The sequence below is a fragment of the Melanostigma gelatinosum genome (assembly GCF_949748355.1).
Source record: "Melanostigma gelatinosum genome assembly, chromosome: 2".
NCBI classification, from domain to species: Eukaryota; Metazoa; Chordata; class Actinopteri; order Perciformes; family Zoarcidae; genus Melanostigma; species Melanostigma gelatinosum.
This window is the reverse complement of record NC_136635.1, coordinates 24,128,285-24,152,169: the sequence shown is the minus strand read 5'-3', so window position 1 is coordinate 24,152,169 and position 23,885 is coordinate 24,128,285. Positions and strand designations below refer to the sequence as shown.

Sequence of the window (23,885 nt, the reverse complement as noted above, 5' to 3'; positions counted from 1 at the left end):
TATATATGTGTTTTTCTGCCTGCCACTCTTATGTTTCTGTAGCAGACGAAGAAGACATCACATTGGGGTGATTTCTAAAACCAAGGGCAGGTAAATTGTGTTGTTTTGTGGCTCTTTGCTCAAACCTGTTTGTTGACACCAAAGAGAGGAAGAGGCTTGACGTGTGCATCTGGATTCATTATCCCTCTGAAAGCAACAAACCCTTTTGACATTTGAAATAACTGGAACATGAAAAAGACAATGTTTATACAGATTCAGAGTACAGCATGTGCAGCGTTTTGTATCCACATTATAGGAACAAGCATTTTCTTCTTCTTCTTTTTTTTTTGTGTGACTTCTACTATTGTATGAGGAGGGGAAAGGACCTCTTCATACTTCACTTCCAAATTTCGAACACTTTAAATGTTCTTGTAAAAACGATTGCTTTTTATAATCTCTGTCATTGTTTCAAATGATTACACACAGGGAATCTATTCAGTGTATCTTTCAACATTAGAACAGGCACTAACCTTTTGGTCCGCCAGAAAGTTTCATCTTAATGATCTGCTTTTACGTGTTTTCCCTGAGCCTCAGAATAACTTTAGGTAGTCGAGTGATTTCCCATATATCATTTATTTATTTAGTAATTAATTAATTTGTGTATTAATCTATGAGCTATGTATTTAATATGAAATAATGCACAGTCCTCTTCATGAGATTTATGATAAACTTAGAGATTTCTCAGTGGTCCTTTGTTTTCTGTTTGGTTGGAATATAGGGCAGTACAGTTTGGGTGCTCTTGTCAGAGACAGTTTGTGTGCTGCTGTTTCGTAACAGTTTTTTGCGGCAGCCGGGGTTTAGGAGACCTTTCCTGGGTAGTGTGTGAGCTCCCTTCGTCCCCTTCATTGGCAAGGAGACATAGGAGGGGTCCAGACAGTTATGGAGGAGTGAGTGCTCAGAGGAAGAACGTTTGGGGGTTACTGAGCTTGACGGGAGACCGACTTCACTATCGCTATCTGGCGTAGCACAGCCACTCTTGTCGTCCTGTAATTCCTCTTGCTCCTCCTCCTCCTCCTCTTCCTCCTCCTCCTCCTCCTCGTCATCATCACAGCACAATGCGTGGTAAAGAATTTTGTCACTGAAGCGGACTCTTTCTCTTGTGCCCGAGGTACGAGAAGTCTTGTGGCTGTGCGTGGAGCTGCTGGCCTCCTCGCTGGATGAATCTGGAGTAATAATGCGGGGCCCATTGGGGATGGGCAGCCCGCCGTTCATCTGGGAGTAGACCGAGGCAGTGGAGGGGGGCGGGGTGGGGCTCTGCGTCTGGGTGGGGATGGTCCCGCGCCCCAGCTCCGCTCGCAGATCTCCCGGTTGCTCACCAGGTATACGGGCGGCGGCGCCAGCAGCCTCCAGGTAGCTGCAGAACTCCCAGCTATCAGAAAGCACATCTGCATTGAGGAAGTCCAGCCTGAAGGCCTCTCCCAAACCTCGCTCACTGCTAGACGTGCTGCTGGCTGTGGCCACCATCCAGTCATCCGGCTCCAGGTCAAAGTCAAAGTCGGACGTAAGTTTATCGATCTGACCCACCACCTGCAATAGAAAAGGGAACTGATAAGACATCGTAGAGAAACACATTTTAGGACGGATATTTCATTTTAGATCCAGAGATTTCTCTTTATGTTTATATTTAGCGGCGTGGCTCTATAGATGCCATTGCTGGTCTGTTGATGAGACGCAGAGGTTTGAAAGAAGAAGACTGCGATCTGGTTAACATGCCCCTTTAATGTTCACACGGGGTTCAATATTACCCATATTTTGGTCCATTCAGAAGAAGCAAATACAAACTGATCTTACTTTTCATACATGTATGTAAATAGACTCACTCTAATGATGAAAGTTGACAAAAGTGTGAAAGAAACCAAAAGTACTAATGTGAAACTCACTTCAATATCAATCTGTGACAGTTTACTGGATACTACATTACATGCAATTTCCAGATTCTTGACATCCCACTGATTTCCCCCCCACAGGTTTAACAAAAGCTAAGATTTATTGACAGCTGCTAATAGATCTGTGCTTGCCTTTACAGCTTGCCATTACACTACTTTTCATCCATAAATCCCTAATTGTTTGTTCATGGTTTTAAAATTGTTTTTATTTCCGCCAAGGCCTCCCGTGGACAGGTGTTGTAAATTAGCTTCACGCTACATCAAGAAAAAAAACGAGATATCCACTGGAAGGAGGTTTTAGCAGTGAAGACGTGTCGCTAATCATCAAAGAGGCTTCTTCAGCTCTGAGAGAGAGAAGAACTGAAGAAGCCTCTCAGATGAGCGCTGAAAGCAGTACATCTTCAGTCCAGTTCATTGATGTTGCACTGCAGCTAGCAGCATGAATAAGATGAACACACACTTGTACTTATACGGCACAGACCCAGTGCTTCTCATGCTTGTACATTGATATATATTTTGATTCTAGTGCTATTGTAATGTCCATGTCAAACACAATAAACTCAATGTCACCAGCTGCATAGAAATGTATCCCGTGAAAGCCTTTAATTCACCGTTAACTCAAAATTAACCTCAGTGCTTCTGCCATCAGCGGCCACAGCGGTGAGTAGAATAGAAAGCACTTCAGCTGAAAGCGCACTGGTTTGCTGACAACACCAAAAATCCAGGCCCTCTATACTTGACATTTCCGCACCTTTTAATCAGCATGTTCTGCTTTGTACAACATTGTTCTGTAAAACGAAATCACTCACCGGCCATGCAGCTTGTTAATCATACATTTCCCCAAACAAGCCCAGAGCTTTAAACTCTGCAAGAGTTATTTTAGAAACCTACACATATGAGTTTGCGACATAATTACAGTTGAATAGCAGAGAGAGTGTAGTTTTTGAGATTGGTGGAACATAATCCTGTTTTTAAAATGTGTGCCTCTGTAATTATTTGCGGCGTTTGCTCCTTCCTGCCTCTTTTGACTACAAATGAGTACAGTTCTATATTGACGACACAAAGTCGCAAAACTGTTCAAGATGAATGAGGAGTCTCAGAATGTTAATACAAAGACACATTGACAATGTGATCCCCAAAATCTCAGAAGATCTCCACTGCAAACACGGCAACTAACATCCACGAGCTCGATGAGCTTCTACAAATATCTCAAGATGATTTCAATTGTGATATGAAATTTGCTGAATCATTGAATTAAAAGTAAAAATAAAAACGCAGACTTACATTACCAGCTGCACATTTAAGTGATGACTGGATGCTGCTATTCTCCTCACTACTGCATTGTACACAGCTCTTGAATCCTTTTTCTTGAGATATTTTATGCTGTTAAGTCACACCACACGCATTCATATCTGGGCTGTATACGTCTACATGAATTGCATTGGCTCATATGTCAATGAGCTTCTCTGCCGATCTGCCAGTTGTGGCATCGTAAACGTCAAAAGTACCTGGACCGTGCTTCTCCATTGGCAGACTGTCCGGAGGGAATTGGGCTGTATGAACCCTCTTATCCTTGAATTACTTCTTACGTCTTTTTACTCATGGAGTTGTTTTTGGAAGACGTCTCTCAGGACCAGAGGAGGCCCGACAACTTTAAAGGGATGGTTAAAGGAATGGTAAGAATAATGTTTCTTGCTGCCGAACTTCACCCGGATGTTGCTATTGTTTCTCTGCAATGGATCATGGCCCTCTTTTTTTTAATTCTTTTTTTTTTACCATTTTTAAATGTATTCCCAAGCGTTAAAAGTAAGCTGCGTCCGCTTCCCCCACTGGTTAGCCTGACCCCTGCCTGCGGTACGTGGGCTCATTTAGCTTGATAGGTGTCTCTGATTGAAGGGTTCTGCCGAATCTTTCGAGGTCACAATGCAGCACATGCTCTTCACAGCAACAATGAACACTAGTCCCCGCTTTTTCTTCCAGTCAGAGAATGTGTGATGAAGGAGCTATGGAGTGAATTAGAGGAGCAGATTGCTTTAGCACAAAGGATGAATGAACACATCAGGAAGCAGTGATTAATAATGCGCATAATGTTTAAAATAGAAAACGCGTTATGAGGCAAGAATAGACTGCAAAAGTAATGTGACTTAACATGGAGTTCTTTTTACAGAGTACACCTTACAATACCTGTACATCAGCGAAGAAAGTTTTGATATTATACTGAGATCGTCCTTTAGTCTGCCTTATCGTGCAACTATGAAGTAACGAGCCGTGTAAGAGCAGAACATTAACCAAACGTTGCACGAGTAAAGATAAATAGCCCAATGCTCATTTCCTATGCGATAACCAGCTCATGTTTACTGTTCTAATCCTGTGCACATGAGGCGAATCGCCCAAAGTAATTGAAAACACCTGTGTGACAACAAACATGTTACGTGTTTAAACTGAGTGATATCCTCCCGACAGTTGTTCCGATAGCTTCTAACAATGCCTGAAATGTAGGTCTATTTGTTAAATACTAGGTAACAGTAGACATAGGAAAGTATTTTTGACCATTATTTCTTTCCTTAAAATTCAGGACATGCAGCTTGAAGCTGTGATAAACCTCTGGAGTTGGGCTGTGTATCCCCCACGGACTTTATGGCTCTACCACTCTACAAAGTTTATGATGCAGTGATGGCACATCCTTGTGACTGAAAAGACTCCATTTGCAACACAGTTAAGCAGAAGTGTAAAGTATAACAGTGGATATAAGTGCTGGGGATTTGAGTTTATCTTTGGTCTTTAATTTTCTCTCAATGCATCCGCTGACAACTTAACGAACTTTCTTTACTGTAGGTGGTGTTTAGTGGCAGCTACTAAAAGCTATGATGATGAATATTGCAATATCTACGATTCTGTCTGTGAGTTATAAGCTGGCAAATTAATGCAATAAACAGGTTTTTCAATAATGTTTTAGAATACGGTTTATTCACTATAAAAGCTGGATTGTCCAGCCAACAAGCACTTCTGATCTAGTTTATACAGCCCATACAGAGCAATAAGTGGTATTTGTATTTCTTTTTCTTTTTCACTGCACACTATCAGCCAGCAGCCAACTGGTCGCTGCACCTGATCAACAGCAAGTCATTTCAGAGCTCCCTGAGGTGCTTTAAGCGAGGCAGCCTCGCCAGCATCAGGCGAGGGTTTATTACTGTACATCAACACCTGTCTGAGATGATTGGGCTGGGTATCTGAGGGTCAGCTGGGTATCTGAGGGTCAGAGTGAAAGAGGGCACTTGGAGCCTTGTCTGTTACAGAAAGGTACGATGATGGAACAGACAGGCGAGGGTAATCTTACACAGAGCGATATGGCCAGTAATGTAGAAAATCTCAGAAGATCCTCTTCTCCGGCAGAGGGGTGATTTGGGAAATAGACACCATACTGTCCACTATCACTACAAGAGTCCTTCTCTCTAATATTGTGCTCCACCTGGTATCATGATTTATTTATAGTGAGGAGGCACCCGTTTCTCTCCCCCAAGTGAGCGCCTGTCCTCTGTCAATGCTTATTTAAAATGTAAAGTGCTGGAATAACTTATTCCACTCCTACTGTTCAATGTTTACTGAATGAGGTCAAAATCAGAGAACATGTGAAATTGCCACAGGAGGGGAATATTTACCACATGTTCTCATCACTCCGTTATTAAACATATGTTTGACGGGAATAGCTTGTTTTGATGTGCATTGATGGCTTTCTGTTTGAAAAGAGTTTTGTTAGCTGTCTAGTAAACAGATGGAGGATTGCCATCCATCAAGTCTTGTACACGTAAATTATGTAAAAGTGCTTCTTTGACATGTTTCTCATGATCATAATATCAAGTTGTCCAAATTTTTCCCATCTTACATATTTTAGTATTTATCAGCAAATAAAAACAACTGTGAAATATGGCAGATGCACAGTTTGCAGTTTGAACATATGTAAAAAAAAAAATACATCAGGTGTGGGTTACCAAAATAAATGAGACATAACACCCTCACTGGGTTCATTTGAAATGCACGTATGAGTGAATTTCTGTGGATCGCTTCATTACGCTGTGTTCAAGTGGCCTCTCTCCATCTGTTCCTGTGCCACCCGTTCTTCTGGGAGTCCTTTTTAGAGTAGACTGAGAGAAGTTTGCGGCGCTTGTTAGTTAATTATGCAGCATCCAATGTCTAGCATGGCTTTGCCTTTTTTTTCCACGGGAAAGTCCAAAAATGTGTTCAGTGGAGCTATTCAAACACATCTCGGTGTTAATTCTCTCTCAACATGTCACAATACATTTCCAGCATGCCCCTGTGCAGCACTTCCAGCGCTGGAAGTGGTTTATGCCCTTTAGGAAGTCTCAGCAATTATCAAAATAGCCTTGCATGCTGACTTCTTAAGTAAACACATTCGCAAACATTGTTTTAATGCAGTTAGCTCCTGCAGTGATGCAGTTTCTTCTCACTCCTTACCCCATGCTTACTTCCTCTCAATTTAATTCCCCTCAAGACGTGAAGAGGGGACCATGCAAGCCATTCACAATGTGGTGATATGGTTTTTTTCTTATCCCCCAGAAGCTAATTTATCATCCCGACTTGCTCTGGAGGAAAGTATTTACTGGATTCACTAGAAAAATTGTCCAGTGACTCGTAAATGTGTGCAATCTCCTCTAGACATCTTATACATTGTGTTGGATGAAACAGCACTTTGGGAGCATTTTGAATTTCTCGTTACATACTTAATATTACCCAGCAGTGTGTGAACAACATGCATAGCGGTGCAATATGTGCACAGCACTGTTGGCTTGAAAAGCTGTGGCCACATTACATGAAACCTCAGGGCAGCTTTGTGAAGCAGGAGGCGGGCGCTCTGACTGGCTCGCACTGCCCGTTGAACACAACTGCTTATGATCTCAACAAGGCCATGTTCAAAGATTGAGACGGATGCAGAGTATTTAGACATATTTTGTGACAGAAAAAAAGAGTTTAGAAACATGGCGCATATCGATGGACAGCAGACTTATTTTCCAGGAGTTTTTATCGATATTTTGATGCTTTCTTTCTTCAGGCAGAACTTCACTGAAATCCATTGTAACGCCTGTGATTTCAACAGGACCTTAAGACGGAGCAATCAACTGAATCACAAGTTTCACAGCCATGTACAAATGAAAATAAATTTAGTTTGGTCTGTCACTTTAACATACCTGCACACTGTGCTTCAAAATGCCATTTGTCAATGTTTCTTCAGCAGCGCCAGAAAGACAAATTCCTGTATGCAAATTGTTCTCCTCAATTACATTGAGTGTGGTTGTGATTGTATTGCAGTTGAGTCTGCAAAGGTCCAGTGGGTCTGTGGGCGGGAGATATTACAGACGAGCCACAGGGACCTGATTTAGGTCAGGCCATCTTGATTGGTGAGTTGTGTTGCATGGTGTTGGCACAGGGATGAAGTGTCCTTTGAAGTGTTCGCTTGAAGCATTTGGTGTAATTATCCTGTCATGAGAGGGGCTCTAAGCCTGAGACTTCATTAGGCACATGGCCCCTGCTTTTTCATCTTTTCTCAACAAAAACAAAAAACAAAAACCCTCATCTTTATGGAGGCCTTAAAGTGCTAAACAACGCTGTGATGAGCACAGGGCCAATACCTCCTGACAACTCGCTAATCAAAAGCATCATTACAAACTCTACCGCATAATGGGCCTCATTTATCCCTTTGGGGCTTCATGAGAGGTGGGCTTTTGCAGTCCTTGAGGTCTGGAGAATCAACCACTTCCTGAGCCAGATTTAGGTCATCAGACCGGCCAAACTCATCCACCTGCTGTCTGGCAAATTTGGAAGATTTATACTATTGTGCTCTAGAGGTTATGGGTTGTACAATCAGTGAGGGAACTCTGTAGTCCAGCAACAGGGAGGCAGCAGATGCAGCATGCATTGGGTGCTGGCAGAGCGCACCAATCGTTTATTGAGGTTCTCCTTCATTGCCTCTATCCGTGTTGAGAGGCCTAGCGCTGGTAATGACCAGAGAAAGATGGTAGTGCCACCCTACGGGGCTCCTCAGTATGTCTGCTTCCCTGAGATAGCGCTTGGATTAAGCCTGAGTACTGTCAGGTCACGCTGGTCACATGCCAGGAAAAAAGGTGTGCGTGTGAGCGCAGACAGGCCACACTGACCCGTTTTAATGACTCGGTAGAGTTTTCATTAACAACACGGTGTCTTTCTGTAGGAGGCCAGTGACGGTCTGAAGTGCCTGTGTGTGTGTGTGTGTGTGTGTGTGTGTGTGTGTGTGTGGTGGGTTGGATGGTGAATGTAGTTGACCTATTCCAGAAAAAGTGGGGAGAATCTCTCCAGCACAGGAGAATGCAACACCACAGGAACCGGCTCAGCCCAATCCAGCAGTAAATCCCTCACCCTGACACTTTACACTGCCAGTTTGTCTACAAGCTAAGATACAAATCTATCCAGAGAAAAAAAAAAGATGCAAGTCTACCCTAAGAAAAAAAAAGATACATTGATAGTACAGTTACATTGCTACATGGCTATTGTGGGGTGCTTGTGGCTCAGGAGGTAGAGCAAGTCGACCACTTATTGGAAGATCAGTGATTTGATCTCTGGCTCTTTCAGTCGTCATGCCAAAGTGTCCTCGGGCAACTGAAGGAGCATTTTAGATTATAACCTGATGAGCAGGTGGCCCCTTTGAGCGCTCCGAATGGTCGGAAGGTACTATAATAATACAAATCCATCATCTCAATTTTGCACTGGTGACTAATGATACTCTCTGTGTAGTGTGGGGAATGTATGAAGACCTATAAAAGCAGTGGTAGGAGTTCAAATAGTCAATCGACTTACAATCGGCAGTATCGAAAGAAAATATGAGAAACTGAAGAGAAAGTACAGTGTACTTGGAGGTTTTTGTCTCAGTTGTTAATCACTTTCTAGATTTGGTTTGGAAATGCCAACTTAAAGTCCACCTTTTAGACTTCATTGAGTTCTTTAAATGCAAAGAAATGGGTCTCTGGCACAGGTAGCTGTGAAAAGGCACACTCAAATATTCATGTACGTTTATTTATGTCCATATATTGGTCTACTTGAAACACACAAGCATCCATCTGTGGTTACAACTTCAAACAGTCATTATACATTCTTCAAAGAAGGAACATGAAAAAGATGAAAGATGGCTGTAGGGTAAGAGGGAGGCAGCAGGCAAAATACTGATTGGCAAGAAAAATCATCTTCATCCAAATATATTTTCACATTTAACTTGCGCAGCTCTTTTAGAATCTCACTGTCAGCTTTGTTCCACTTTTGTATCTGTGAAGAACCTCATTCATATCTTTGAAAAATGTAGCCGACTACAAAACTTATTTTCAACATCAGAGTTGATTTGCACCTCACTCACATAGTCACATTATTAGTCATATACAGTCACACACAGTCATCAATGTCTTCATCATAGGTGAGGATGGAACTGCAAACCCCCCACTCAGCAAAAATATTTTGCAGTATCCACTCCCTTCAGCCAACAAGACGGAGTGTTCTATTTATGGTTGCGTGATAAATTATCAATGTCTAGTGTTGCCATGCAAAAGCTATCACCTGCACCCCTTTAGTAATTAAACATCTTTCTTTTCCAAATTCCTGTTATGGCTCCTATCACTGTCTATCCTCTCAGGCTGGGGACGGGTGATATCGCCTAATGACAGTTTCAATGCTGCAGCAATGGGTGTTATTTCACAATTCCAAGGGTGTAAATGGATTTACACACCCCCAAAAATCTAGAATAACACACATAGATTAAAAAAAGACAAAAACTACCCTGAAGGCTGACACTTTGTTTTAATCACAGTACCTTTTTTTCCCTACAAGATTATGCAGCTCTGTTGGTGGTTAAGACAAAAGGAGCGGGAGATCAGGATGTGTAAAACTGGACAATTGTGGAGTGTAATTTAGTGTTAATAACTCCGGAAACATCCATGACAGCTGCCAGACTCTTTGCAGTTATTGTGATTGCTATCACCAATGTCAACAAGTCACACTTAGACACACCACTTCTAAGGCACTATAGAGGGTGTTGTGTTGCTCTATGTGTTCATCACATTACGAATGGGTTTCTTTATTTACATAATTTGTCTAGAGTTCAGTGTCGGCTTCCCACTGGCAACTGTCCAAAACCGTCACTGTTCGTCTTAAGCAACCATTGCTGCGTTGTACAGGAGTGCCGCAAGCTGAAAGGTGTTTTAAAATAGTTAAACCTTCGCGTCAGTTATTACAAAGTCAAATTACAAAATCTGGTTTTCAAAAGGCATCAATGGAACAAAGTCATCCTTCTCAACCAAATGGATCATACCTTTTTTAGTGCCCTCTTTTAGCGACACATGGTTTCCGTGGTAACAGCAAGGGGTGTTAAATACTACAGTAAACACGCTGAGGATAATAAAAGCTTTTGAATGGCTGGCTCTGGAAAATCCTAATATAAATGTTAATAAAAATTGTAAAACTTGAATGTCCCAAACTGTAGGATATGGAGTTTGATATCATGAAGAACCTAAGGAGATGGGATGTAAAATGTGGTGTGAATGTCATGTACTTTGTCAACGATCCTCCCCAAACTCCTTCCAAAAACTTTGAGTGAAGGTAAAACAACTTCACACTACCTCTGCCTTCTCTATGGAGACCTCTAAAGGTCACTTGTCCTGAAAACATGGAGAGAGTTTGTTTTAAGCATTTGAACAACCAATGCTGTTGGCTTCCTAGTGAGAACAGTCTCTGCAATATGTATCAAAACATGTACACGTGTATAAGCTCATGCTATGTAGGGTGCAGTGAATGAATACGTAGAATTACCTAATAATTTGGAGGCAGCTAGAAATGAAACAGAGTTCTGTCATATACACGCCATGACGTGTTACCGGAACTATTGAACATGCAGGCCACGTCTGCAGCTCTGCTTCATATGCAATCATGTTTCAAGCTGTTTGCATGAATTATAGAAGCTCGTCCCTCCTTTTATTCAAACGTCAGCCATGGATCTGCTGTGCCTGGCTGTAACATTTTAACAACTGCACTGGTTTACAGTTTAGCTGTTGTGCTTGTTCACAAACAGAATACCTACACGAAGGTTTACGGATCCGTCAACAGCATGCCAACAGCAGAAAGTATGTGCAAGTGTAATCCTGCACCTATGAACTGTTCCTGCCTATACCAGAAAGGAAAGCGAATCATCATGCATTGAGCTCGGGGGCATGTTTTATTATTGCTCTCGGTATTAGCATTCTTATAGTTGATGATGCTAATTAGCTGGCACCTAGGAATATATATGTAATTATTGATTGATAATCAATGCTAATTTATAATCATCGCACCTGCCACAAGATACTCATTGCTGGCTGCTTGTGGATTTTCATGATACCCTACAAAACCGTGCTGTTACACAGACTCACATCTACCGTTAAGCCCGTTAAAGTGAGTTACAATGAAGCCGTGTCAAAGTACCACACCATCTCCCGTAATATCCACTTACGAACAGTCTGTCATGTGTCGAGAAATGACGGTTGTTTTATTCTGACGTATTTATTATCAATTACAACAAAACATGACACGCCTTGATGCAAAGCATTTTCTAAAGAATATAACAAATGTTAAAGCACCGATCTACACTGTTAGGCCTTGGATCAACATTGCGCTAAAATGTTTAAAGGTCTTGAACAACACAAATATCCACCATCGACTACTCTGTCGACAACTGCCTTTTCAGCTTTACAGCACTTTTTTTTATTTTGTTAGCACTTGGGGTTAGTTTTCATTGTTGTCGGCCCACGACTTTGGATGAAATGTCTGCACTGAGAGAGCAGCAGCTAACCCTACTATTAATACAGGGCATGCAATCAATATGCCACTGGCACTTCTAGGTTTCCTTGGCCTGCAGCGCTTATCTTAATGGGAGTGTGCTCCCATTTTCTTTTATTGTGTGAAGCCATATATCATTACCCACCAAATATAGCTGGATCTACTCTGCTAAAAAAGAAAACATTGAGGCACGGGGAAAAAAAAAATGCAATTCATTTTAATTTTAACCTTCTCTTTGTTGCTCATGGGGGGGCGGCAGTGGTAGGCCTCAAGCATTTATCTGGAGCTATTCAATTTCCGCTTTGTCATCTTTGTTTCTGCTTTGAGCTTTCAGACAAAGGTTCAGTGTTTGCAGTTGCATCATTCCTTGTGAACCAAAACCATGTCGGGAGAGGAATATACGCTGTATGGTAAGCATCTTACAGTATATACAGGTAGAAACAGATTTCCAAGGACAGATATTTTCGCGATTTTGAAATAATACAAGCTTAGTCACATCTGCTCAGCAGCATGGTTGCATAGTACATTCAGTTCATTTCTCAGCTGCTACTTATTCAGTTTGTACGAAGAAAAACACTTCAAGCAAGCACGTCGCCTCGATCTTTTACTGATGGTGACACTGACCTGTTATCTTTATGGCACAGCAAACCCTGCGATCCAGTAATCCCCCTATTTAAGGATGTGGCAATCACAAGCCTACAGAGGCCTATTCTTGTAATTAGGTAACAGGACTGGTACCTGGTATGGTTTACGTCTGTCATAGTCATAAGTCATCTGCTCTCCCCAAGGTTTGATGTTTAATGTTTAGTCTTAGATGCCTCTTCACGTTGCTGTTGCACTAAGCACTTATGGCCACGCTGTTAGCTTGAACAAGTCTCCTCTGACCTCATCAACAAAGCGTTTTCACCCCCGGGCCTGTGACTATGACTCACTGTCTGGCGGAGTGAGCCGTGTATAATAAGCAGTCCATCTCACCTCACGGTAACTGATATGCTATGATGGGGTCCCATTTACAGTGATGCGTTATCCCAAGGCATCGTTGACTTCTTAAGTTGCACTCAACTTTAAAAACAATTCCAAAAATAAAAACAAAAACTGATTGTGCCTCACTAAGACCCACTTCTATCACTAAATAAAAACTTTGTGATCGTTAAAGAAATAAAACAAATCATTAATCCTACAATTTTACTCATATGTTTATTTCTCCTAAGCTACAGATGGGAGAGTAAAAAAAACCAGAAGTAGTGTAGAATTCTAGAGATAAAAAAAACAACCTGTAGCTGCTCTATTAAAAAATAATTGGGAGATTGAATTTGCGTCGTCATACAATGTTTGTTTGAGCTTTTACACCCAAATGAGCTTTATCGGGTGAGGTGCTTGCAGTTACGAACCAGAAAATGTGCCCACATCTCCGTGAAATCACCCTGGCGTCTGTTACAGTGTTCACAATGTCGTACTCGCGCTCACCCAGTGGAGCAGATCAAGGATTGCTCTCTTGATGACATAAAAATAATCTTGACTTCTATATTTTCTAATAATAGAAGTGTTCATTTGCACATTAGGGCTATCCTCGGAACTCATGATGTTCAGAGTCGGCACTTAAAACCAGCGTAGTACCCCACACTAAACTCCTCTAACAGCACTTGTTTCACCTGTGAGACGCACATTTGAATGCCATTGTTTACATCATCATTTACTTCCACACAGAGAGAGTAAAGGTGTGCGTACGTGTCATAGTTTAGTTATAAGTCCTGAACTGCTCTTTATATGCAGAAAATGCGTGTTAACTAAAGGGTGTGCGTGACCGATGACTCGTATCGTGGACTTTTAGGGAGCATACATATGTACTGTAACCATGCTCTAACAGTAATGTAGAAAACATTAAGATAGAATCTTATGAAGGGAAGATTATTTCTTGGTTGCAGACATTTGGACAACAAAGACTTTCAGTTTACCATTTATATGACATCAGACAACCTAAACGTGTTGTTTTTGATACATTTTCGGCAACCTCTGCAATTGTTCATTCACCTTGGAGGAGCTTTTGAAGAAAATGATATACATTATACAATCCTATCACAAAATCCTATAACTTTAGAATGCATTCTAAAGTTAAGTTAAGTTAAATGTTGAATGTTTTGCAGGTTGCTTAATGATCAGTTCTTTATATATTACAGACAGCTTACCGATCCGCAGTTACTTCTATCCGTGAGGGGTTATGACACCTTCACAAACGGTCTTGAGTGATGGCACACTCTCCTCCTTCCCCACCACCGCGCTGAAGTATAGGCCACAAATATTGGCATGACTTGCTCTCCAACTTCTTTATCCTCCGAACAATTTGCCATTGCTTCCAGGGATCTGCCGTTTCTATCTGTGACAATCTGTAGGGCGGTCGCCTCAGAGAATGACAAAACCTGTCACAGTGTGTCACTTTCACTTTCTCCCCAGCAAGCGGCGGGACATCTTTGAGTCGGCAGCACCTTTATCAGATCTGGCAGTGCTTTGCTTATAACGCCATGCAAGTTGGAGGAGAGGAGCCGGTGACTTTACAGAGACTTATTTGCAAACAAAATCACTGGGAGACATTCCCCACAAGGCACCATCTGGCTGCTACACATACCTGCTTCCATCACTCCCTCACCATCACCAGCTTTTCCTATTTGTAGGCCGCGCTCCTCTCCACCCACCCACACATTGCATCTTGTAAAACAGGCAACCAAATTATATGCAAACTGAAGAATCTCCTCCAAGCAATCAATCATCAGGGGTGACAGATGTCAACACATCTCTCCGTAATGTGTGGATAACATCTTCCTAACAGTCTGCCGTCGCTAACAATAGAAATGAACAATCAGCCGGCTCCTTGCCAGACCTTGCAGAGATAGTTAGGCCGCCAATGACCTTCTTTGTCATTATCAGAACTATTTGCTTATTTTCAGCTTGGCTATGTTAGAGCTAGTAAGATGAGCCGTGAAGTAGAATGAAGACCCTAAGTGTGAGGTAAGAACTTGCTGCGGTGACTGATGGGGGGCCGGTGGTGAGGGTACTAGGCGTGATCTAATCCGAGTGGGCTATCAGACGTATCAATACAGCAGCTAGTGTCTCATCTCTGAGGGGAGTGGGCTGAATTCTGATCATTGGTATTATGTTATTGAACAAGCATTTCCCATTGAGGGAATGATATTGAGAGCCTTACCGCAGAACGTGCACTTGCAAGCGAGTCGGGCATTTGCTGCATTTTGATAAGGTCCACAGTGGCTGTATTTTGAATGCTTTAAGAACCCTCAGAGCAGTGAACTACTTTGATTGCAGTGGTAAAATGTCACATGTAATTACAGCTAAGCAAGCAAGGACCACGAAATACTGCCTCACTAATAGATGTTCTCCTGCATCGAAACACACATTCTCCCATTTTTATTTGTTCGTTTAACATATCCTCGTTCCATTCATGCGCAATCCAAGGTTTTATCCTCTCACAGCAAGAGTGAACTTTAAAAAAAATTCCAAAATAAAATACAGCCTTTGAATGTGAAATGAGTCATCAAAATCCAGATGTGCTGGCACGGCTCCCTATTAAGAAGCTGCGACTGCCTCTCGCTTTCCCTCTCTTTTTTTGGATGGATTTCATCAGCCATCTCATAGTGAGAACAATTAGTCAATGTGCATGGATCAGCTCCTTTAATTACATATTGAAATATTAGTCATAACCTCAAAAACATATTGATTACTTGCCTGAAATATGCAGAGAATACATATGTGTGCCCCTCAGCGCAATACCCCAGCATATTTTCCTCCCAACAATTCTCTTGATTTGTGTTCTAATGTTTGCGTCTGTACGTGTATTTGTGTGTGTGTGTGTGTGTGTGTGTGTATTGATAATTATAGGTTGCAGAGTTGGCAGGGAAACATGGTGGTGTGTGGAGAAGCGCTACCTCACTCACATAAGTCCTTTCGACAAGAGAAGCCTGGCAAACAAACCTCACCAAAGTGAGAGAAAGAAATTCTGTCAGCGAGCTATATTTTAGCGCAGCCTTAATATTTTCTGGTACTTTCTGGACTCATTACGTTTGCCAGGAAGCTCATGAGATTTGTAACGTGTGAGTGAGTGTGCACCCCTGGGTCTGCCCACGGATATTCTCACATTCTGCTGCAGCAAACTACGTAATATGTTGGACACTCGGGTATGGCTGCATACTGCCTGCTGACTCCACACGCACCCCCCCCCCCCCCCAATATGCTACTCTACACCCACAATGAGGTGATAACAGTTTAAGGTGTGTTTGGCCGACAGCTAACAAAACTAACAGTGCACACACTGCTGGAGCACAACTCAATCGCTGCTAAGCGGGAAACCAGCTTGGTAAGTTTTTTATTTGGCAAGATTCTATGATGAGTCTTATATTACGACATAGAGCTGATTGCCTGCATTCATCGCTGCTTTTTTTTTGTTTGAACAAAGTGTGTTTTGCGACACCTTACAGGCCAGTGGTGTCTATTCGGAGGGTTAACCACTCCACTGAGTGCATCCCATAGTACACTCTATGGGGGCTGTGGTTGTCCAAATGAAGGCATACCAAAAGATAACTGTCTCCTACTTCAGTATGCATAATCATTAAAAAAAAATGTCACGGTTGACTCAGTTAATTTGCATTCAACTAAAGCCAGGTGTCAAATTTTTTGCCCAGTGACAGGCAAATGTGTGCAACTCTAGAATAGATGACTCTAGATGTAAATGGCAAGTCCATGGTGGCTGACCGAGAATGTAGTCCATTGTAACACAAATCATCCATCCATCAGATTTCCTCCCGTCTGCTACATTCTGCTCTGCTGTCTTGTTAGAAAACGCACAACACAGTGGGGTTCTGTACCCGCATTCTCCAGCAACATTAGAAGAGCCAATTACCACAGACAAATAAGCAATGTACTGTGAAGGTGAAGGACAAGAGAGGCAATTTTTCTCATCTCTTGCTTTCACGCTTTAAATTGCCAGTCCATAAACAGTGGGCCCATTGTACTGTGCTGTTGACACAAATTGGAAGGAGTGAACAATGGAGATGTATAGTTCCATGTAAAGCATATTCATCTTTTCAATAAAGTTGGCATTGGTAGGGAAGAGAAAGTGTGAAGTCAGGCACTGCATGTAATTAGCAGGTAGCGTTATAGTATGGCCGCTTTGTCGAGCCATCTGTGGGGAACATTTGTGAGGATCTGTGCGACTGAGCTTCCCTCGCTTCTTTGTCTTCACCTGTGTTTCGCTGTGACCCTCTCCCCTATACGCTCAGCCTGCCAGCAAATCGCTTCCTCCAAACGTAACGTAGTGTCTGTTTGCAAGTCTCCATGATGCAATTACTGGTGTTTGCCAAGGCACCTTGTAACACAAGCCCCACGCTTTTCACACACCGTTCGGTTCCTGGAAACATTTGAAAAGGGGCCGCATTAATAATCCATGCACTCTGTGTCCGTGCGTGGACGTGGCGGCAACGAACAAGCGAAAGGTGTTAGTTGGCCGCTGTTTTGACACCTTTCAGGGTTTCTCCCTCTCTCTTTGGCAACTGAGCTTTGATTGATGACAACAAAAGGGGTGGTGAAATCTAAGAGCTGGATGGAGAGATAACTGACTGGCTGAGAATGACTCAGTCTGTTGCGGAGAGTCAGTCTGCTGCAGCCTGGAGGAAGAGAGCGAGACAGGAGGGCAAAAGCGCAAGGGAGCAGGGAAGGGAGAAGGTATCGCGGGGTAAATGGGGCCTTGCAGTTTGGTTGTGCACAAAGCTTCATCATCCTTGGCTCATGTTTGGGAGGCACACATGACTAATGTTGCTTTATTTGTGAAAAGAAACATCATCAACAGTCAGAGTGCTGTGACCAAACACACAGTGGGGCCTCGCCAACAGCATTCTATCTAATCCATCTACTGTGGGAGGACAGAGAACACACTCGTGATGTGCATTCACGCTAGAATACACACCCACAATAGGCACCCACAAAACTACAGTATATATACACACACACACACACACACACTCCTGTACACATAACCAATCTCATCTTCTGGCAGATACCCATGTACCCACGCAACCATGCATCAATCATGAGCTCTTTTTTCCCTCTCAAATAAAAACACACTGTCATACACACGCAACAGATACATATACAGATCAGATTACCTGCGAGGCTGGCTCATACTATTCTGATCCTGATGGGAAACCGTGATTATTCTGATGGCAGCTTGTAGGTCTAACCTCAGGGTTTGAGAGTTTTATTTATAGGCTACCAATAACACTTAAAAATGTCTACCGCAGCTCTGACTGCACCTCTGCCATCATCAGACACATTCCCACTCGTGTGACCTTGGCTTCTATGCGGTGAATGTACACGGATGCAGATAACATGCAACGTGATCAGGTCAGTCACTACCCCCCCCCTGCCCACTTTGTAGCCATCATTTGTGCTTCATGTTTATTTTATTTTTTTGTCACAAGGTGATGGCTGCCAATGATGTCAGAGAGGCGGCGGATGTAATGTGGACACTGGCGTCGGGGGCTTTGGCGTGCGCTCCCTCTTTAAATAGCCCCAGATCTAATCTGCAGACAGCAGCAGAGTTCTGACAGATCCTGCCTCGGTGCCTCATCCCACTAGGAGACACATTTTTTATTTATTTTTTCTCTCCTCCGCTCTGGTATTCACTCCGTGGAGCACTGGCCCCTCAAGCTATTGTCAGTTCCGTTCTCCTTCCATGTTTGAAAAACCAAATGGATTTACAGGGTTTACTGTCAACCCCTCCCTTTTTCGGGGCTTGTGAGTGTGACACAGTCTTCTATTTCCACTCTTTCATTTCTGCACTATCCAATCCTTTATGAGGACTGGGTCATTCTTCTTAGTATGGGGCGCTGCTGTTGTGGCACTGGCTCTACTTTGTCTAAGCGTGACTTTCACGTGACATCATAATAGCTCTTAAACTTTGTTCTTAGCTCTATATACCCCTAAACAATATATGTTTACGTTCAAATGACAAAGGTTGTAGTGATTTGAGGTATTATAGAGCGACAAAGTCCTTGGAGGGAGGAGGTCGGGGTGGATGATTGGCTCAAAACAATGTTAAATTAAAATGGGAGAGCGCTGTTTGTTTCCCATTTCCTACGGCCAATGGCTTTCTTTCAACCATGTTTTTTCTGTAACCTTAACAGAGTAATCATTTAAACCTAAACCATGATGTTGTGAGAAATGTAATGCAGTCGTTATAAGGAGATGTTTTTAAAGCACAATAAAATATATTTTAAAAAATATAAAAAAACATATTAAGAGAAGGAATTGTTACCCACTAAACTAACACTTGAATATTCTACATTCAAATATGTAATCAAAACTAATGCCAAGATTGTTTTTATCAAAGCAAGTAGCCTATTCAAATAAAAATGAAGACGAAGAAAGAGATAAGAACAAAGTAAAAGGATAACATTTAGAATTGTTGACAGTTTACACTGACTTCGGAACGGTTGGGATTTCTTTTTTTCAGGACAGTTCTAGAATGGTGGTACAAAAAAAGTCTGTCTGGCAACTTGCTGTCAATTAGAGTTCTTAGAAAGAAACTTGTAAATGGCACAAATCAGAATTTCGCAGCTCAGACTTTAAAAAAATTGTATACGGCCAAGAAAATTGCAAAAGGTGCAGCTCTACTTGGACTGTTGACACCAATCTAGAGCCTCTGCTATCTAACATGGTTGCTTGATACCACCAGTGCAAACGAACACATTTTTCTAATTTGAGGTGGTAAAATAGACATTTTCAATTGAAGGCTTTCTTATTGTTATTTTTTTAAATAAAAAAGAGGGAAGCAATGACTAGATTATGCCTTATACACCTTTTCCTATCTAATACCTTTGAGAAACCTAATGAATCTACAGCTCCTCAAATGTAGGTCTACTCTCGGCCAATAGAAAACTATACTAATACAGACCAATGTGAAGATCATGAATGCTTATGAAACCTTCTCATCCCTACGATTAAGGTTGTAAAGCTATTACCATGCCAAAGCAATGAGTTATTTGACTCCCATATTCAAACTTATGAACTGTGTTCAGAGACATCATGAGCTTCAGTAATAGTGCTCCAGCGATGAATTGAATCACCATTGGCTCCATCACACTGAATCCAAGTCTTTTAATCGAGACATGAATTCTATCTATATGAAGATAAATGAATGCAACTAAAAGTAATCTGTAATTCATGGTATCCAAACAGTGTTTGGTCAAGCGTTGAGCACCATACCTGGATGTTGAATTCATTATTGCAGTCCCTTAGGATGCAGTTCTTTTATTCTGTAGATGCTGGCTCCAAAAACAAATGAGATGGCATTGAAGAAGAAAAGAAAACCCCAACTTGCTCACTGCGCCAAAAGACTTCAAGGCTGTGGGATAATCCTATAGCGGTAGTCTCTTCATGTTGGCTTGCATAACCATTTCAATGAAAATGCCATGCATACCATCCCTTTCCACTCCATGCTGACAAGCCTGTAAATTAGCTATCGTGTAATGCGCATCTGCGTATCTGCGCTCTGCACTCAGTACTCTGGTGGAGGCAGCAGCCGTGTGGACTTTGCTGGGATGAAAAGGATGAAAATGGAATATAGTTTTACTCTGTGCAATTGCGTGATGACATGGTGAAATCCATTTCGAGTCTCTCGACCCGCCTCGCTCCATGCACAATTAATTTGATACAAGCTAGAAGCATAAATCCTAGATGAGTATGCTGTGTTCAGGACAACAGCAATGCATGTTTTCATCTTCTCTGGACTCAAGAACAGCAGGAGACAGGGAAATTCGTTTTTGCTGTATTATGTAGATGTATTCTGCAGCATCGACACGATTGAGAAGTTAATGTATGTGTGTCGAAAGGTTGGGGCGGTCAAGGTTATTAAAGTTAAACAAAAGACAAACATAATTTTACGTTTGTTTTTTACCAAAAACATATTACATTTTAACGATGGCATGGTTCGTTAAAATGCCTGCAGATAGTCGTCAGACTTTGTCTCTTGAGCAGTGATCCTCTGAGGTGAGACTCATCGGTAATGATCAAAATGTAAACGTGATCGTTGCAAAGCCCCCTCCTCCACAACACAGACAGAATTAAAAGCGCAGTCGTTCGCAGGCTGGAAAGTGGCCAGCTGTTCTGGGTTAATAGATGGGCTTGGCCAGACGTCTGCGAGGTGACCGCTAGCTGGCAGCCTGCTGGATAAGGTTGCAGATTGTAAGTAGACATGTACTTTGCTTCCCCTTGTGTGCAGTTGTCGCGGGAGTTGATGAAGCACCATCAACCTCCCTCCTTTTCTGTCTTTAGCACCCTCGTCTCGCCCTTATTCTAACCTCCCTAACCATTCTTTATCTGTCTGTCAGGCCAAAGCAAATGTAGTGCTGACACGTGGGTACCGCCTTCCTGGCCCCCTGACTTTAGACCCAAGAGTGGAGTGTCTCTATTGACTCAGGGGAGTTCAAGGACTAAGAGAGCATTATTAAAAAAGACAGACAGACAGGGAGAAAGAGACAACAGGATTCAGAGACCATGTCCTGTGATAACCTGTACTTACTTTGCACTGCCACACTGTACACTTAGAGACACGTGCCCGCAAACCTGAATTGAAATCAGTGCAGCCACAGGCTTTGACCTGAAATGGCATGCTAAAATATGTACATTGCTCTAAATATTCATCCAGTGTGCTCCGGTTACAGCTACTTCTTAATTCAGTGCTGCGCTGCTTCGTGGTTTCATTTGGCATGTGCTCTCATTTCCAGAATCAAAAAAGGAGCAAGCGAGCAAGATGGTGGTTGGTGTGCTCGGTCAGCCACAAATGTGACTGTAACTTTTCCTGTAATCTTTGCAGTAGAGCTGTGTTATGACTGTTGAGCTGAAATGTTGGTCGGATGCGAGCAGTAAAAATCGACATGCTCGCTCATAAGTAGCCAGCTTCCATGCATGCACTTAAGGCAGCATGAATTAGCCATGCAATAATGTAGATTTAAAAAAAATCAAGATGGGAACACTCTATTTTTGATTGACAAGTCTTTTAATGTAAGAGCCATAAGATCACGGAGTGGCTCTGGCTCAGAGGTCGAGCCGGTGTCTTCCAATCAGAAGATTGACGGTTCCTCCGGTCCAAGCCCAGGTGTCCTTGCGCAAGACTCTGAACCCCCAAATTGCTCCCATATGCTGTGCCATCAGTGAATGGGTGTGAATGTGGATTAGTTTAGTCCTGATGGACAGGTGGAACCGTGCACGATAGCCCCTGCCATCAGTGTGTGAATGGGTGAATGATGGCAAGGAGTGTAAAGAGCTTTGGGTGGTCGGAAGACTAGAAAGGCTCTCCACAAATGCAAGTCCATTTACCAGGTATCACAACTGAAGTCTACTCTGTGTAAACAGTTTGTCTACATCAGCAATGTTTGTAAATATTGCAATAAAGCAGCCTATATTCTGAAATATAGGCGATTGAGAAATGCACAAAGTGCTGATTTTCCATTTACAACTCAAACTCGTGAATTATGTATGAATATACTGTACCTACTTAATAATTTATATCGTCAAACAAATGACTGATTGGGCCTCAAAAGTATTCACGCGAATGCAAAAAATGGGAGGAAATCCCAGTATGTGAGCAGGGTAACAAACATCGGGTAGTGTTTGCAGCATCTCTGATAGAACCCATCGAAATGCATATCAAATATCCATTTAATGGGTCACACATTATTTGGATAGTCCAGTCGTGAAAATTGGCATCCCATTAAGTGACATTAATGTTTACAAAAAGGCCTTGGGTGTTTCAAATGCTGCTCATAATTTAGTGAGATGTAGTCAATATATCACTGGAGTACAGTTCAACTTATGGCTAGGGTTACTTCAATAGTACAGTAGCCTGAAAGCTTTAATGCAGTAGAAATGGAGGGGGAATACAGGAGTGGAGTCTCTTGCAGCTCTCTCTTTGGCCTCGTACTGGCCTGATTAGTATTCTATCTGCATCGTAGGATAAGTTTAACCAATAAAGAATAAGGAACTGGACTCAACGAACCAGACCTGCTCCCTATACCTGCTGGAGGGCCAATGCTTGTGCTTCTGATTGCCTCTGGCCACAATTCTGCAGGGGGGTTACTGTACTACTGGGATCCAGCTCAGAGATGGCACATCAATGATACTTGCTCTCTCAAGTTGCATGGCATTAAGGAGGCATTTTAATCAGTGGTTTGTGGTATGGATAAACATGGGAACGGACCTGTATCTCAGAAGCACTTGAATGCAGAGCTGATATTAAGATGCCTCCATCTGTAGCTATACAATTACCAGTTGGCCACTACCGAAGGAATATATGGGGATAGATACAAGAAATGTGATGTGACGTGGCAGCGGTAGCTTTTAGTTCCTCGTCTCTCTATTGTCACTCTGAACATGTTGCTAAGTGTCCTCCGATGTCGAAGGCTGACGCTCCTGCAATCACTGCAGTCCATTCAATTCATTAGCCTCCAGATACCCAGCACTGATCTCAAAAAACTCACCGTTCCGCTCCGAGTAATGAAAGTGGCAATAAATGGATAGCTTTGTGGGGAGCGGGAGAGAGTGAAAAAAGAAAGGGCATGCATCTATCAATTAAATGACAGGGGCAGAGTGTGTGCGGTGACTTAAGAGAATCCGATGGCCTATTTTTCCTCTCCCATTGGAAATCATCAACACTAAATACGGCAATAGCGGATAAAGGAAGGAAATCCAATAAAGTATAAAATGGATGGAAAATACAGCCACTGGCTGTCGCAAAAGTTTACAGCAGGTCTGTCGTCAGACAAATTCTCCACTGCTTCAAAATGGAGTCTCACTGAGGCTTTCTGTGCTGCACCTTTCAGCAAAGAAATGATATTTCTAAATTGAACTGCTATGCTAGATTGTGTCTTTCTTTATGGCCCTAGATATTGTGAGCACACAGCACCTCCCACAAAGTCCAGCATTTTCTCCAGCAGTTCAGAGGCATGAAACATTTCTGACAGTTATTTTGACAATGAGGTGCAAAAGGAGGGTAAGAGGTGGGTGTGTGGGCTGAGTGACGATGTTGTTGGCGGTGCCAGCGCTGCTTTTTCCTAC

The 23,885-nt window shown here is 42.4% G+C and overlaps 1 protein-coding gene across 1 annotated transcript in view; it reads right to left on the bottom strand.

Annotated features, from left to right (window-relative positions):
• Positions 1-358: 358 nt before the first annotated feature.
• insyn1 (inhibitory synaptic factor 1) overlaps positions 359-23,885 on the bottom strand; it is a 41,018-nt gene continuing 17,491 nt past the window's right edge. The window contains exon 3 of the mRNA XM_079294157.1: positions 359-1,566. Within this exon, the coding sequence (XP_079150283.1) occupies positions 721-1,566 (846 nt within the window). The 3' untranslated portion in view covers positions 359-720. The remainder of the gene's footprint in view (positions 1,567-23,885) is intronic.